Raw genomic sequence first — 17,134 nt, forward strand, 5'->3', positions numbered from 1 at the left:
GAGTTTTCACCACCTAAGTGAATAAAGATTTAACCCCCCAAACTGATATTTACAGGAATCGTATTGTGTTACACAGGGACCATGGGCTGGAGAGTTCATCCCAAGGCAAAAGCTAGACACAGTCTATCAGTTCTACTGTAGTCTTACCGAACTCTTGTTAACTCTGGCAGCTTTTTAGTTACTAGCCTAGCTAGAAAACCCTACAAAGCGTAAAATCTTCATTATTCATTCCTTCAATAACTATTTACTGAATTTCAACTCTATGCCAGGCACTATTTAATCGCCTGGGATGCAAAGGTGAACAAAAGAGAGTAAGACTGCCACTCTCATGGTATTTATGGCCAACCTAACATCCTAATATGCGAATGAGAGCTGTCCTTCCCCTATCTAAATAGGTCTCCTCCTTTCCTTTTTTATTCTATTCTATTTATGAGAACTTCCAAAACAGTGCTGAACAACAGCTGTAACAGCAAGCATATTAATTTTTTGCTCTACCAGGAATATCTACAGTCAAGAGTTATGGAAATGATCATCCACTCCAAGTTTACTGAAACATTTACCAGCAATGAATTATACCCAATATTCATAAAAAGTAGATCTTAATGGCTTTAACAGAATCATCCACAGACAAGAACTTTCAGTAAACTTTTTGCCCTCAGTGTTCAGACAAACTAACGTTATGGGCATCATTTGTAAGGAATAAGAATAAGGTACTTGTAATTCATAGATACTTAATTCAAACTTAATTAGCAAATGCAACATCAACCTGAAAGATGCAAGAAATTAAGCCTCAAACTAACAAGGGCGACACACATGTATTCCACTAAGTGTTCTCTCATTCCTATACTCATTCTCACTTAAGCTTACTGCCTACAGTGAACCAGGCACAGTGCATACACAAGATAAATTCAGTTCACATACAAGATTCCATAGCTTGAAATTATAGCCAACACACAAATAGTATGTTAGATTTAGTGCTTTAAAGTCTTCAAACTGCTTACATATACAGTTTTTGATATATATTTCATATATGTTAAGAACGCCTTAATTTAAGGACAGCTAACTATATAGTCCATATTAACCACTCAGGAGAAACAATATATATCCTGGGTTTATATAATTTTGTTATGGACTGAACGTCTGTGTCCCACTGAAATTCTTATGTCGAAATCTTAATCCGAAATGCAATGGTATTAGGAGGTGAGCCTTTGGGCGGTAATTAGGTCATGAATGGGATTAGGGACTTTATATGATCTTTTTTTTTTTTTTTTTTGCGGTACGCGGGCCTCTCACTGTTGTGGCCTCTCCCATTGTGGAGCACAGGTTCCATATGCGCAGGCGCTCAGCGGCCATGGCTCACGGGCCCAGCCGCTCCGCGGCATGTGGGATCTTCCCGTACCAGGGCACGAACCCGTGTCCCCTGCATCGGCAGGCGGACTCTCAACCACTGCGCCACCAGGGAAGCCCAGGGACTTTATAAAAGTGACCCCAGAGGCTCTCTCACTCTCTTTTCACCCTGTGGGGTCACAGCAAGAAGCCAGCCTATTGCAACCTGGAAAGAAGGCCCTCACCAAGGACCCAAGCATGCTGGCAACCTGATTTCAGACTTCCAGTCTCCAGAAATGTGAGAAATAAGCTTCTGTTGATTATAAGCTACCAATCTATGGTACTTTGTTACAACCTAAGACAAAATTTATATTTTCCTTATTTATATATTTGACTTGGATCAAAATATCTATTCACTGTACTTATTTTATACTAAATCTCTTTTCTTGCTGAAAACTAATTTATGCCTAAATCCATCTTAATTAAAGATGAAAAGTTATAATCCATATACTCTCTTCTAAATATCAATTTTAGATCAAATCTTATCCTCGTGAACATCAGAGTACCCTTAAATATAGCCTATGTTGCTTAGATGTGTGGAACAAAAATGGTACAAGTTAATCATTTTGACATATGGAAACTTACAGTGGTATTTGTGCTAAAATATATTGATAACTGATTCTAATATGCTACTGAGAGTGGTTATTTATTGAATGATATCTATATAACCAGCAATATGCAAACTGTCACAGGAACACAGAATATCAGAAGGAATTTAACCCCAGAAAAAATACACCTGCAAGAAATACCCAGAAATACAGGAGAACATAAGCTAAGCTCTTTACGTGATCTAGAACCTCAAAGAAGGGAAAAATCAATATGAGGTGAAGTTGCTCCAGTGAAGCTCTGTGGAAGAGGTAGGTAAGACGTGAGATGGAGAAGGGAAATATTAGGTTAAAAAAACAAACAAAGAACAACAACAACTAAAACCAGGTATCGTAAGTGGAAGAACAGGACCAAAGGGAGAAAGGAGCTCATCCCTGAAATCCAAACTAAAGAAACAGACATGACTGTTATCTTTCCACCCTCAACCACAGCTGATTGGACTAGAAGCAGGTTCTTGAATCAAGAAGCCAATCCATTAGCAGATCAGCAACCATGACGTATCCTGGTACACAAAAATCTTCCCCAACAGGAATGATGGCAATTAACCACATCAACCTACCTCTAGTCTCTCTCTCATCTCATTTACCCCCATGGACCATCAGTGTCTTTAATTCCACTCACTTCTAACTGCTTGTGGAACAGCCCCGTGACACGCCTATCTCTGGCACGCCTCCCTCCTCCACCCTCATTCTATGGACAACTCCACTCTTCTGGCTGTCTTGGCCAGGAGCCTGATAATGTCACTGCTTCTCTCCCATCCCAATTTTCTAAGCAGTTATGACATATGTTACAAGCATTGTTTACCTATCTCCCTATTCCCATTCCCACCTTTACTACTTAATGCCTGGATTATTGCAATGACCTCAAGGCTCATCTACCTGCACCTCTATTCCCCTTCTGAAGGCTGTCATGCAAATTATCTACTTCAAACTCTAAAATTCAAATATCATCATGTTTCTCCTCTGCTTAAAAACTCTTAACGGTTTCTCTTTCCACTTAATGTCCATATTCTTCGACACAGCATAAAAGACCTTTCTACAAGTTATCCCCTGACTGCTTACCTTTGTAGCCTAACCCCCCTTAAGAGTCATCCCATCCAGACTTCTCTCAGAACACAAACCTGAACTTTCTCATCCTTTCCACTATCTGCAATGCCTTTCTCTGAACCCCACCTGGCCCTCAAAATGGCCAGCTCAAGTGCCAATATCCCCCAAACCCTTTTCCAGACATTCAACAATAACAGCCTTCACCATTCCTAACATTCTTAAAATTAAAACACTGTATCTCAACTGCAGCCCTTAAGACGTCTCACCTTGTAAATAGAGATACATGTATGCATGTCCTCACATAAGATCAAAAACTATGAGAAGGTGATGATGCATAGTTCTATCTCACAATCTCCAGCTCAATGCTCAATAAATGTTTTTATGAATGAGGAAACTGAAGCAAAAACATATCCCTGAATAAAACAGGTTTTCCTTGCGTTATAAAGCATACATGTCCTGAACAATCTCTAGATGAAGCAAAATGAAACCCATTTTATATGTTCAATGAGAGCACTAAAATTAAAGAACTACTAATTCCAGGCCCTAAATCATAACAAATTTCATACTTTTCTATAGCCCTGAATTATTCAGTATTCTTTTAAAATAAAATCAAAAATACTTGGGGGTGGCAGTGTGGAAAGAACACAGAACTGGAAACTAGACAACATGAGTTCCAGATCCAGCTCTGCCAATAACTAGTTGATAAGTAACAACACTTGAATTACCTAACTAATAGACCTCAGTTTCCTTATCAATAAAATGATTGGATTAGACTGGCACTACTCAGTATACCTTTCTGTGATTATGGAAATACTCTATAGCTGTGCTGCTCAATATGATAGCCACTAGACACATGTGGCTACTGAATACATAAAATGTGGCCAGTGTCATCAAGGAACTAGATTTTTTTTAAATTTTAATTAATTTAAAATTAAATAGCACATGTGGCTAGAAGTTACTGTGATGGACGTGCAGAATTAGACTAAGACACCAGCAAGAAATTAAAAACAGATATACAAACAAATGGAAAGATAACAGAAAAGGGACAATCATCATCAGAATAAACTAATACTGAAAATATCTTAGAAAGAGAAACTTTTTGTTAGCTTTAAGTTATAAAAGACTAGTTTCCACATTCTCCCAATCCAGGTAGATTACTGAAATCACAAAAATCCTGAAGCAAAGTTTTAAGCTAAGGGTTTAAAACACAGATTTAAGTAGGAAAAATAGCAATCTAAGGTATATTTAGACATTTTAAAAGATAAAGCTAATAAAAGCTGAAGCACAGAATGTTTGAAGCTGATGTTCCAAAGGGATTACATACATGGCACAAAAGGATTCATTCTAAAGACACACTGGACTAAATGTTCTTTACTTCTTGTAAGACTCCTTAATTTGCAAAACTCCTAGTGATTGTACCATTTTATATTTAAACACATCAACACACAGAGATGTACCTTTAAAAAGGCAGTAGAACTCAACCATAAAAAACAATGAAATGTTGCCATTTGCAACAACATGGATGGACTTGGAGGACATTAAGCTAAGTGAAATAAGTCAGAGAAAGACAAATACTGTATGACACTTATATGTGGAATCTAAGAAATATAACAAACTCATAAATGTAACAAAAAAGAAACAGACACAGATATAGAGAACAAACTAGTGGTTACCAGTGGGGTGAGGGAAGCGAGTAGGGGCAAAATAGGGGTAGGGGTCTAAAAGGTACAAACTATTATGTATAAAATAAGCTACAAGAATATATCGTACAACACAGGAAATATAGCCAATATTCTAATAACTATAAATGGAGTATAAACTTTAAAACTGTGAATCACTGTACTGTACATCTGTAACTTACATAATATTGCACATCAACTATACTTCAATAAAATAAAACAGCCCAGACAAAACTATAATTCAAAAAGATACATGCACCCCTATGCTATGAGCAGCTCTATGTACAATAACCAAGACACAGAAGCAACCTAAATGTCTGTCGACAGATGAATAGATACGGATGTGGTATATATTTATATTCAATGAATATACTCAGCCATAAAAAAGAATAAAATAATGCCATTTGTAGCAACATGGACGGACCCAGAGATTATCATATTAAGTAAAGTAAGTCAGAAAGAGAAAGACAAATACCGTATTATATCACTTATATATGTGGAATCTAAAATACGACACAAATGAACATATCTACAAAACAGAAACAGACTCACAGACATAGAGAACAGACCTGTGGTTGGGGGTGGTGGGGAGGGGCGGGAGTGTGGGATTAGCAGAGGCAAACTATTAGATATAGGATGGATAAACAACAAGGTCCTACTGCATAGCAAAGGGAGCTATAGTAAATATCCTGGGATAAACGATAATGGAAAAGAATATGGAAAAAAATATGGAAATTTTTCATATTCTTTTTTTCCAAAAAAGAATATGAAAAATTTCAAAAAAAGAATATGAAAAAAGAATATGAAAAAAATATGAAAAACGATAATGGAAAAGAATATGAAAAAGAATACATATGTATAACTGAGTCACTTTACAGCAGAAATTAACACACCATTGTAGATCAACTGTACTTCAATAAAATTTTTAAAAAGAAAACAAACAAAAATTTTAAAGGTTAAAAGCTCCAGCTCTGGAGCCAGACTATTTGTAATCTTGGGTCTTCCACTTACTGTCTGACCCTAACCAAGTTACTTAACTCACAGTGCCTCAGCTTCCCCACCTGTAAAGCAGGGATCATAGTACCAATATCATGGAGTAGGAAATGAGAATTAAGTTAGATTATATATGAGAAGATATCCATATATATATTTATATACACACATACATATGTAGCTTACATATATACACACACACACACACAAAATACACATATACAGCTATATATGAAAAACAGTGCTTGGCAGATACTAAGTGCTGAAAAATTTTGCTATTAATATTATAAATCTTTTTATTATAATTATTATTCAGAGCACAGTTTAAGACTATTTAGATGGAAACTAGTAAAAAGACAATCTTAATTTGTGTATTTTTAAGAAGGTAATGAAGACTAAAGTCAACAAGTATCTAACCACCTGATAGAACTTTGATGAGAAAATATAAAAACAGGTATTTTTATGGCTTTGACCAACAGTTCTCAAAATACAAAGAGCCCGAAGTGGTTTATCGGTTGCACACCCCCAGTCAAGGCAGGAGCCCAAGCCAGTGACGTTCCATGACTGCAGCACAAGATGCTCCTAACTTCTTCACTGTAAAGCAGAGAAAATAAAGCAACAGCAACAAGATACAGGGGATTCTCCAAGTCACCTTACGGGGCCACCTGAATTTAGTGAGCTATCTTCTGAAGTCTATGTATTCAAAGAGCTGTCACATGCAAAGGAGAGAATATGCCAGGTCTCAACTTCCCATTCTTCAATATACAGTGCTTTGTAATACATAGCCAGCATTCAAATTTTTCTTTTTCTTTTTCTTTTTTTTTTTTCCTGACTGACTTCTAGACTAGATAGGAAGTCACAAAACACACTACTGCATATACAGAAGATGCAGCAAAGGTACAACTTAACTAAGATTCTACCCAGTAGAGCGAGAAGGGCACTGCACCTGGAAAAGTAAGACTGCAGGCTTCAAGACCCCTCCTTATCAATGATTTCAGTTGTGTCTTACAGAACGCTTCAGGGCATCAGCGCCCCCGACCTGTAAGGAAGGGTTAGCCCCTAATGATTTCCCAAGTATGTCCTAACACTGATGTACAAATTAATGTGAAAACTTTCTAAAAATATGCAGCAATCCTTATATTAACCAAAGCCATAAAAAAAGATACTGCAAACTAACAGACCTCTCTATTTACAACATTCTTAGTTTCCCTATTTCCCTATCAGAGCAAAGCTGTAAATCAAAAGCAACCACTTTATGCCAGGACACTGAGAAGAGTTAATAGACACTATCAGACGAATTTTGAGATCAAGGGAGGAGTTAATTCCCAGCAGCAAAGTCCAGGATAGAGAAATTTCACACCAGTACATGGAGAGGGGTAAGAGAGGGAGGTGCGAGGAAGGGAAGGAGCAGCCAGCCAACCAGTCAAGTGAGTTCAGTTTCTCCTACCTCTGCCCTGATTCCACCACCAACTCTTCCCCGTCTGTCTGATAACATGGGAAATTCCTCTAACAAGGGTTAAGGCCTTTCTTTCCAGGTTTAACAATAAAAACCTAATAATGGTCTTTCACCAAGCACATCAGAATTCAATTACACTGAAAGGCAATTAAAATCCAATGAGTTTAAACAACTAATACTAGATTCTTTCCTCTTTGGGCCCTTCAAAGGCGATTAATAAAAAGTGATACAAAAAGAGAGGCAAGGACTAGAAAAAGATTAACTTCACAGATTTGAGTGAAGGTTACGTTTGTGCAGTTATTCTTTCCCACATAAAGGCAAAAGCAGGTCTGCTTAAAATTATTTATAATTAATTTAAATACCAGTCTTCATTCTAAAGGAGCTTTAGTCTCAGAAGACCTGCTAATCACGAACTGCTGCCATAGTGCACAGTGCTCTAGCGACGCTGGGCTCAGGCTGCCCTACTGCCTATGGCAGGCCCACGTGATGTTAGCCTGGCCTCCAAGCTCCACAGCCTGGTTCCACTTTCCTTTCTTCCCAGGCCCCAAGGTAGCTGCTGACCAATTTCCAAATGGTGGTAGGGATATTTATAAGCAGTTTCCCCAATTTTAACCTTTGAAGGAGTGAAATGAAGAAAAAGTGGTGAGTATGCTATAACGGCAAGACCCACTGGACCTCCCACCAAGGGAGAATTTGAAATCTCTTTATGGATCAATTGTGTTTAGTCTAAGAAAGTCATGAAGATTGACTTCTGGAAGTTCTAAAATTACAGGTGCTGATTGGTGATTTGGTAGGTAAAATCGTTTAGAATTACAGGTAAGTATCCAATACCCCCCCCTCCCACCCGGCATCTTTAAAATCAAGTAGGACAATAAAGCCATCTTTTCCCCAGTGTAATAACCGTTTTTTTCAGCAATGACACAATAACATGTTCTAGATAATATTTTCAAAGTCTCTAAAATACTAACAACAGTGTTCCCAAAAAACATGTTTTTGGTTTATACCACCTAGCTAGCTAAAGGCAAAAATGCTTTAAGTATCTTTAAGACTTAAACAAATATTTCAAACATAAGAAAACATACCATAACATAAGGTAGTCCAGTATTTTCATTGCTAAAGAGCTGAAAAACTGCCATTAGTATTATTCAACACAAATATTAACAAATATTATTAAGACAATAAAATGTAAGACCTGGGTTTATTAATTTCATATTACTAGTTTATAAACAGAACTACTAGGCACCATTCAGTATACTCAATTCTTTTTTTTTTTCTTTCTTTTTATAAGTTTATTTATTTTATTTTTGGCTGCGTTGGGTCTTCGTTGCTGCACACGGTCTTTCTCTGGTTGCAGCAAGCAGGGGCTACTCTTCGTTGTGGTGCGCGGGCTTCTCCTCGCGGTGACTTCTCTTGTTGAGGAGCAGGGGGTTCTAGGCGCTTTAGTAGTCGTGGCTCGTGGGCTCTAGAGCGCAGGCTCAGTAGTTGTGGTGCACGGGCTTAGTTGCTCCACGGCATGTGGATCTTCCCGGACCAGGGCTTGAACCCATATCCCCTGCATTGGCAGGCGGATTCTTAACCACTGCGCCGCCAGGGAAGCCCCTCAATTCTTTAATATTTTCTCATTAGCAAAAGGTGATTAAAGGTTACCAGAACCTCAGTTTACTTACCCACAAGCCACATACTGTCCATTCCTAGACGTGGCAATGCTTAATCCATATAAACTGCCTTCATCAACAAATCTGTTAAGGCACTTCCTAGAGTTCACATCCCAAACATAAACGTCTCCATCCCCTGAATGAAACAGCCAAAAATTGGGTTTGGTTAATTTTGTTTTAAACTTGAAAGGCAAGTGAACTGACTATTCTTAGTCCCTCTTTAATAGTACAAGATACTACAAATAAAGACCTACTATATACTATAATTGTCCTAGGTCTAGAAAACTGGCCTAAAAATGTTTCTTGTATACATTTTCATATATAGAAAACTACATCCTCATTAGTCATTAATAAACAATATCTTTAGGTTTAGAGTGAAAATCACAAACTCTTGGCTTGAGTTGAACTTTCAGAAAAAGTTTCTACATTTCACTCAGATAAATTATTGGCGCAAAATTTGAAAAAACAAAAAACCCACCAGCAAAGGTTTTCCAACATCTATCAAGAGGTATCAGAGTACCAAACATGTAAGGCTAGGTGATCTAGATATCAAACTGAGGATGAAGTTGACGACAGAGGAGGAAATGAAGAACGAACTGCTCCAGACCAAAAGGAATTTATAATTTAATTAAGGAGGTATGGATAATTTACTGCAGTAAGCACAAATAGTTTAGAGAAGGGAGAATGTGTGAAAGATAAAGGATATTAAATCTGATGAGAACACAAATATTTTCATGATAGAAATGGCCATCTAATTGCCAAAATCAGTCCTCCTTTTTTCTCTCTCCTATACACTCAATACTGATGATCACCCCCTTCCTCACACCCATTATAGATGTGTATAATGACCCTATACCCATCTCAAAGATGGCTCCTCACTCATGTATTTCATCTTTCTTTTATGTGGATATTGCTCTAACGTTCACCCTTCTATACTATTATCCTTCCAATGAGAATTCAATGAATCTCACTGTTTCAACTGTTTCATTAAGAAACAAAATTTCCCAGGCTGGCATAAGGGTTTAGGTTAGGTAGAAGTAAAATATGTATTTAGAAAAAATTTAATAGGCTCAAATTTTAAAAACTTTATGTCTGTCTGTAGGGTAATGGTACGATAAAGGAAGGGGTTTAAAGATCAGCCTAGCTAGCAACAGACTAAAATGGGAACAGAAGGGATCAAGGGCAGGAAGACCATCTAGAAAGCAAGTGTATTAGATGGTCATAAGTTGATGTTGACTTAAGAAGCAATAATTAATCCAAGAGAAAACAAAAAGAAAAAACTGGTTCAGCTAAAAAGATAAAAGGTAAATTCTTTCTTCAACACTCCTTCTATCAAAATATTCTTTATATATATAAAACAATAAATATGAACAATATGCCACCAATCACATAAATCACTCCTTACAGAAGAAGGAAAGGAGGAAGGGGAGGGGGGAGAACACCAATCAAAATATAGGTAACCCCTAACTTACCAAGGCTCAACTTTTCATTACTCCTTCTCTGATTTTAGGACCTTTCTTATGGTAAATTAGACCTCCATGGTACTAACCTAATTTGTAAATATTTAACATCTATATCCAATTCATATAACCAAATCTCAGTATCTGTGCTGACCCTTCAACTCTTCTCCCCAACTCTGACTCTCCCAGGATCCAAGGGCCATTTCATTAGGAGCATTATTTCTCTGAACCAATGTTTATTCCTTACCCCTCATAAAACCTAGCATATTAATTAATAGAGACTATATATGCTGCTGACATTCTTATATTATTGGATTAAAAACATACAAATGTAAGTAACTCAACCTTGTGAAAGTTTGATTCTGGGCCAAAACCAAAACAAAAATTAAAGTTAATGCTAAACTTAATCCTTTTTTTAAAAAAAGTTATGAATAGATTGAAGAATAATACTCACTGGCAGAACCACTCTAATTCCTCCCACTACCAAACAGCATGAGCTACGCTGAGCTTGTGATGGTCCCCAAGATCCTTTAGGAAAAGGCGTAAGAGTCACAGGACAGTCAGAAAGGCCAGCAGAAAAGCACAAGATTAGAGACTGTCAGGAATGATAAAGGGTTGGTTGGTAGTACTAAAGAAATGTCAGAATGAGATCAGAATTGTTTTCAGTCAGTAATGAATAAAATTCCAAACATTATCCAAGTCAAAAGAGGCTAATAGAAGTGATGATTCTAAGTAACTTTCAAAAAGAAAGTAAGAAAGTCTCAGAATAAATCATCTTTTAAAATGCATTTTCTGGGGACTTCCCTGATGGTGCAGTGGTTAAGAATCTGCCTGCCAACGCAGGAGACACGGGTTTGATCCCTGGTCCGGGAGGATCCCACATGCCATGGAGCAACTAAGCCCGTGCACCAAAAACTACTGAGCCTGTGCTCTAGAGCCCACGAGCCACAACTACTGAGTTCGCATGCCACAACTACTGAAGCCCACACACCTAGAGCCCGTGCTCTGCAACAAGAGAAGCCACTGCAGTGAGAAGCCCACACACCACAACAAAGAGCAGCCCCCGCTCGCCACAACTAGAGAAAGCCCGCGCGGCAACGAAGACCCAACATAGTCAAAAATTAACTAATTAATTAAATAAAATGCATTTTCTTCCCATCTTTTCCCCAAACAGTGCATGTTAAGTGGTTAACCCTTCACCATTACTAGTTAGTAAATGAGAAGGCAAACAGCAATGAAAAATGAATTGTAAAAATAAAAATGATTTTCTTACTAACACAAAAAAGTCTAAAATCAAACACAGTTTTGGTTAAAGTTGGTACTTAAACACACCCAAAGCTTCAAAGAAGCTTCGGATCATCTTATCATTAACTTAACTTACCTGAAGATGCATATACTTTCTTACTGTCTGAAGAGAATGTGGATGCTGCAATCCTTCCATTAATTTTCATACTACCAAGTAGCTCTTTAGTCTGGAAGAACAATAAATATTATTTATCAAATTGTTAGGCGCTGCAGAGAAGAATCACAACGTGCAGAATAAAAGCAATCTAGTTCTCTATTTTGAGCACCTACTCAACTTTGTTTTTCCCTACCCTCAAAAAAAAAATTCTTCCCGAACTGCCCACAACTTCTCCCGAAGTCTCAATATGTTCCTCTACTTGAGATGCAGATTTAAGGACACCATGAGTTATGGTTCAAGACCATCCCTACACTGATGTCTTATCCTAGAAGAACAAGCAACCCGTAATAATGGTTCACCTTCATTGACAGCAAGTGAAAATATCCAGCAACACCATTTATAAGCAAAAAGGACCCATCTGGGGAGACTTCGAAGCTCCTCACTATCTTCTCCTTCAAACCTAAGAAAAGAGATGAATCAATAAGGATTAATGGTTTACAGTAAAGCTTTCACTGACAATTGAGAGTTCCTTATTTTTTAAGTGCCTTAAATAAAACATGGGCTCAGACTCTGAATAAGTCTGACCCCATGCATCCCTGAGTATGACCGAAATACAAGGTCACTACAAAATGCTTAGCAAACTTCTGTTCTTTGTCTTGGTTAACATTCACCATTCTAATTACAGGCCTGAGAGCCAGCTCTCCAACCAGTAAACTTATCGACTAATTTTCCAAATGTAAACGGTAATACCTGTAAGTAACTAAAAGGATAAATTATACTTCTTTGTCAAAACGTTCATCACCAGAACGAAAACACACTGCCATAGAAACAGCTAAAACACAGTAACATGCAGAAACTAGTTGCTAGCCAGCTACTAAACATCCCATGATGAATGGGAGTCTAATTCTTAACTTTGTGGATCAAAAAGAAAAAACAAAACAAAACCATGTGTCAGTAGTGTATTCAAAAATTGATAAAGAAGAAGTAAAGTTGTCACTTTACTTTTTTGCAGATGACACGATACTATACATAGAGAATCCTAAAGATGCTACCAGAAAACTACCAGAGCTAATCAATGAATTTGGTAAAGCAGCAGGATACAAAATTAATGCACAAAAATCTCTGGCATTCCTATACACTAATGATGAAAAATCTGGAAGTGAAATTAAGAAAACACTCACATTTACCATTGCCACAAAAAGAATAAAATATCTAGGAATATACCTAAGGAGACAAAAGACCTGTATGCAGAAAATTATAAGACACTGATGAAAGAAATTAAAGATGATACAAATAGATGGAGAGATATACCATGTTCTTGGATTGGGAGAATCAACATTGTGAAAATGACTCTACTACCCAAAGCAAACTACAGATTCAATGCAATCCCTAGCAAACGACCACTGGCATTTTTCACAGAACTAGAACAAAAAATTTCACAATTTGTATGGAAACACAAAAGACCCCGAATAGCCAAAGCAATCTTGAAAAACGGAGCTGGTGGAATCAGGCTCCCTGACTTCAGACTATACTACAAAGCTACAGTAATCAAGACAGTATGGTACTGGCACAAAAACAGAAAGATAGATCAATGGAACAGGATAGAAAGCCCAGAGATAAACCCACGCACATATGGTCACCTTATCTTTGATAAAGGAGGCAGGAATGTACAGTGGAGAAAGGAGAGCCTCTTCAATAAGTCGTGCTGGGAAAACTGGACAGGTACATGTAAAAGTATGAGATTAGATCACTCCCTAACACCATACACAAAAATAAGCTCAAAATGGATTAAAGACCTAAATGTAAGGCCAGAAACTATCAAACTCTTAGAGGAAAACACAGGCAGAACACTCTATGACATAAATCACAGCAAGATCCTTTCTGACCCACCTCCTAGAGTAATGGAAATAAAAACAAAAATAAACAAATGGGACCTAATGAAACTTCAAAGCTTTTGCACAGCAAAGGAAACCATAAACAAGACCAAAAGACAACCCTCAGAATGGGAGAAAATATTTGCAAGTGAAGCAACTGACAAAGGATTAATCTCCAGAATTTACAAGCAGCTCATGCAGCTCAATAACAAAAAAACAAACAACCCAAAAATGGGCAGAAGACCTAAATAGACATTTCTCCAAAGAAGATATACAGACTGCCAACAAACACATGAAAGAATGCTCAACATCATTAATCATTAGACAAATGCAAATCAAAACTACAATGAGATATCATCTCACACCAGTCAGAATGGCCATCACCAAAAAATCTAGAAACAATAAATGCTGGAGAGGGTGTTGAGAAAAGGGAACACTCTTGCACTCCTGGTGGGAATGTGAATTGGTTCAGCCACTATGGAGAACAGTATGGAGGGCCCTTAAAAAACTACAAATAGAACTACCATATGACCCAGCAATCCCACTACTGGGCATATACCCTGAGAAAACCAAAATTCAAAAAGAGTCATGTACCAAAATGTTCATTGCAGTTCTATTTACAGTAGCCCGGAGATGGAAACAACCTAAGTGCCCATCATCGGATGAATGGATAAAGAAGATGTGGCACATATATACAATGGAATATTACTCAGTCATAAAAAGAAACGAAATTGAGCTATTTGTAATGAGGTGGATAGACCTAGAGTCTGTCATACAGAGTGAAGTAAGTCAGAAAGAAAAAGACAAATACTGTATGCTAACACATATATATGGAATTTAAGAAAAAAAAATGTCATGAAGAACCTAGGGGTAAGACAGAAATAAAGACACAGACCTACTGGAGAACGGACTTGAAGATATGGGGAGGGGAAAGGGTGAGCTGTGACAGGGCGAGTGAGTCATGGACATATACACACTAACAAACGTAAGGTAGATAGCTAGTGGGAAGCAGCCGCATGGCACAGGGATATTGGCTCGGTGCTTTGTGACCACCTGGAGGGGTGGGATAGGGAGGGTGGGAGGGAGGGAGACGCAAGAGGGAAGAGATATGGGAACATATGTATATGTATAACTGATCCACTTTGTTATAAAGCAGAAACTAACAAAAAAAAAAATTGAAGCCTGACAAAATTTATAACATGGCCTTGAGAAAGAAGATACAGAGCTTTAAAGATGTCAGGTGTAAATGTTTCTATGGATTAGGGAATGAGTTTTTTTTTTTTTTTTTGGCCACCCCACACAGCATGTGGGATCTGAGTTCCCAGACCAGGGATCGAAACCACGCCCCCTGCATTGGAAGCACGGAGTCTTAACCACTGGACTGCCAGGAAGTCCCAGGAATGAGATTTTTAGGTCAACTGCTGAGCAACTGATAGATAAGAAAAGAATGGCCAATTTAATTAGAATAGAACCAAATTCCATAGGATGGGAAGTGAATTGGTGCTTAGTTACAATCTTCTAAAAAATTCTTTTAATATTTTAGAACCCTTGAGCTTACAGAAAGAGAAAACTAAGGCTCAGCAATGACCATATGCCTATAAATCAAAATGGCTGCCTGACTAACTGAATTCCCAAATGGTCAAATTCTTTGTGTTTTCCTAGAACAAGACAGCTCCCTTAAGAACTGCCCTTCTGGGACTTCCCTGGTGGTCCAGTGGTAGAGAATCCACCTTGCACTGCAGGGGACAGGGGTTAGATCCCTGATCAGGGAACTAAGATTCCACATGCCTCGGGGCAACTAAGCCCACGCACCCCAACTACTGAGCTCAGGCACCTCAACTAGAGAGCCTGTATGCTGCAAACTACAGAGCCCATGCGCTCTGGAGCCTATGTCCCATGCACCACAACTAGAGAGAGAAACCCCACATGCCACAACTAGAGAGAAGCCTGCACGCTGCAAGAGAAGATCCCACATGCCTCAACGAAGATCCCGTGTGCCGCAACTAAGACCCGATGCAGCCAAAAATAAAATAAAATAAATAAATAATAAATAAATCTTTAAAAAAAAAAAAGAACTATTCTTCTAGGGACTTCCCTGGTGGTCCAGTGGTTAAGACTCGGTGCTCCCAATGCAGGCAGCCCGGGTTCGATCCCTGGTCAGGGAACTAGATTCCACGTGCCACAAATAAGAGTCCACATGCCACGACTAAAAGATTCCCGCATGCCGCAATGAAGATCTTGCATGCGGCAACAAAGATCCCACATGCCACAACTAAGACCCGGCACAGATGGACAGATATAGATAAAAGAACTGTCCTTCTAAATGATGCAACAGAAACTGCTTCTGAACTTTGAAATAGTAATCTGTGGTTCTTAACCTTTCTGTGTGCCAGTCTGGTGAAGTGTATGATACCCTTCTCAAAATAATGGTTGTTTAAAACTTTCGTAACTGAAGGAAATGCTAAATTTCATTTAGAGATTAGTGAAAATAAAGATGGAATGTTTTTCCTATCCAGCCTCACAGACCCCTGAATTTTGAGAGTCCACGGACCCCACTTTAAAAGCCCTGACAGGTTAGTGGAAGGAACCATCAAAGTGGAATTCTTCAGAATGCATCAATTCTGAATTCTTCATTTTTCAGACTTGCATTTGCAAGAACCAAGAGCTCACATACATGTAAGGCTTGCACATCCTAACTTGTCAGCAATTTTCCCCCTTGTTCTACTGTCCTTAGTTTCGAGTTATGAATACTGTTTTATAATCACGAGACTGAGAATTATATTCAATAACACCACAAGAAGAAATACATTTGATTTACTATTATAATTATCATTATTACCAAGTTATGCTTATTGAGGAAAGAGAAGGAAAAATATTAAAAGGCAAAGATAAATGCCATGTCTTAGAAGAATCCGGTGATCAGATGCACACCCCTGCACACCAGCAGATCCACAGTGCACATCACTAACTACTGGATCTCAGCCACCCCTGGTTTGCTTTTCCCAAGAGGATGCAAGGCAAGGAAGGACCAGAGCACATTCCTTTTGATTAGCGGAATGACATTTAAGAATAATAACTACTACATGTTGTTTTCTATTTCAATATGGGGAGACAGTTTAAGGTTTTCCAACTCAAAGGGAAGTCCATGGACCAGTAGCATCAGCAGCATCTGAGAACTTGTTAGAAATGCAGAATCAGGCCCGCCTCAGAACAACAGAATCAGAGTCTGCATTTTAACAGGATCCCCAGGTGATTCGTATGCACATTAATGTTTAAGAAGCACTGATTTAAAGCATAAATAGATAAATTAAAACCGCCCTTGGAGGGCTTCCCTGGTGGCGCAGTGACTGAGAGTCCGCCTGCCGATGCAGGGGACACAGGTTCGTGCCCCGGTCCGGGAAGATCCCACATGCCGTGGAGCGGCTGGGCCCGTGAGCCATGGCCACTGAGCCTGCGCGTCCGGAGCCTGTGCTCCGCAATGGGAGAGAAAGAAAAAAAAAAAAAGAAAAAACCCCTTGGAAAGGATCACTGAAAGTGTCAGGAACACAGGAAAGACCAGACCAGAAACACTGAAAAT

General features: G+C 38.4%; 1 protein-coding gene across 2 annotated transcripts in view; it reads right to left on the reverse strand.

The window, feature by feature from the left end:
• Positions 1-17,134, reverse strand: part of UTP18 (UTP18 small subunit processome component) — a 40,943-nt gene that overhangs the window by 9,006 nt on the left and 14,803 nt on the right. For both annotated transcript variants that reach the window (XM_079906108.1, XM_079906109.1), the window contains exons 8-10: positions 12,043-12,143; positions 11,663-11,753; positions 8,834-8,957 (exon numbers count right to left, since the gene is read on the reverse strand). In XM_079906108.1, coding sequence (XP_079762234.1) covers positions 8,834-8,957; positions 11,663-11,753; positions 12,043-12,143 — 316 coding nt within the window. The remainder of the gene's footprint in view (positions 1-8,833; positions 8,958-11,662; positions 11,754-12,042; positions 12,144-17,134) is intronic.

Source organism: Stenella coeruleoalba (genome assembly GCF_951394435.1).
Source record: "Stenella coeruleoalba genome assembly, chromosome: 19".
Taxonomy (NCBI): Eukaryota; Metazoa; Chordata; class Mammalia; order Artiodactyla; family Delphinidae; genus Stenella; species Stenella coeruleoalba.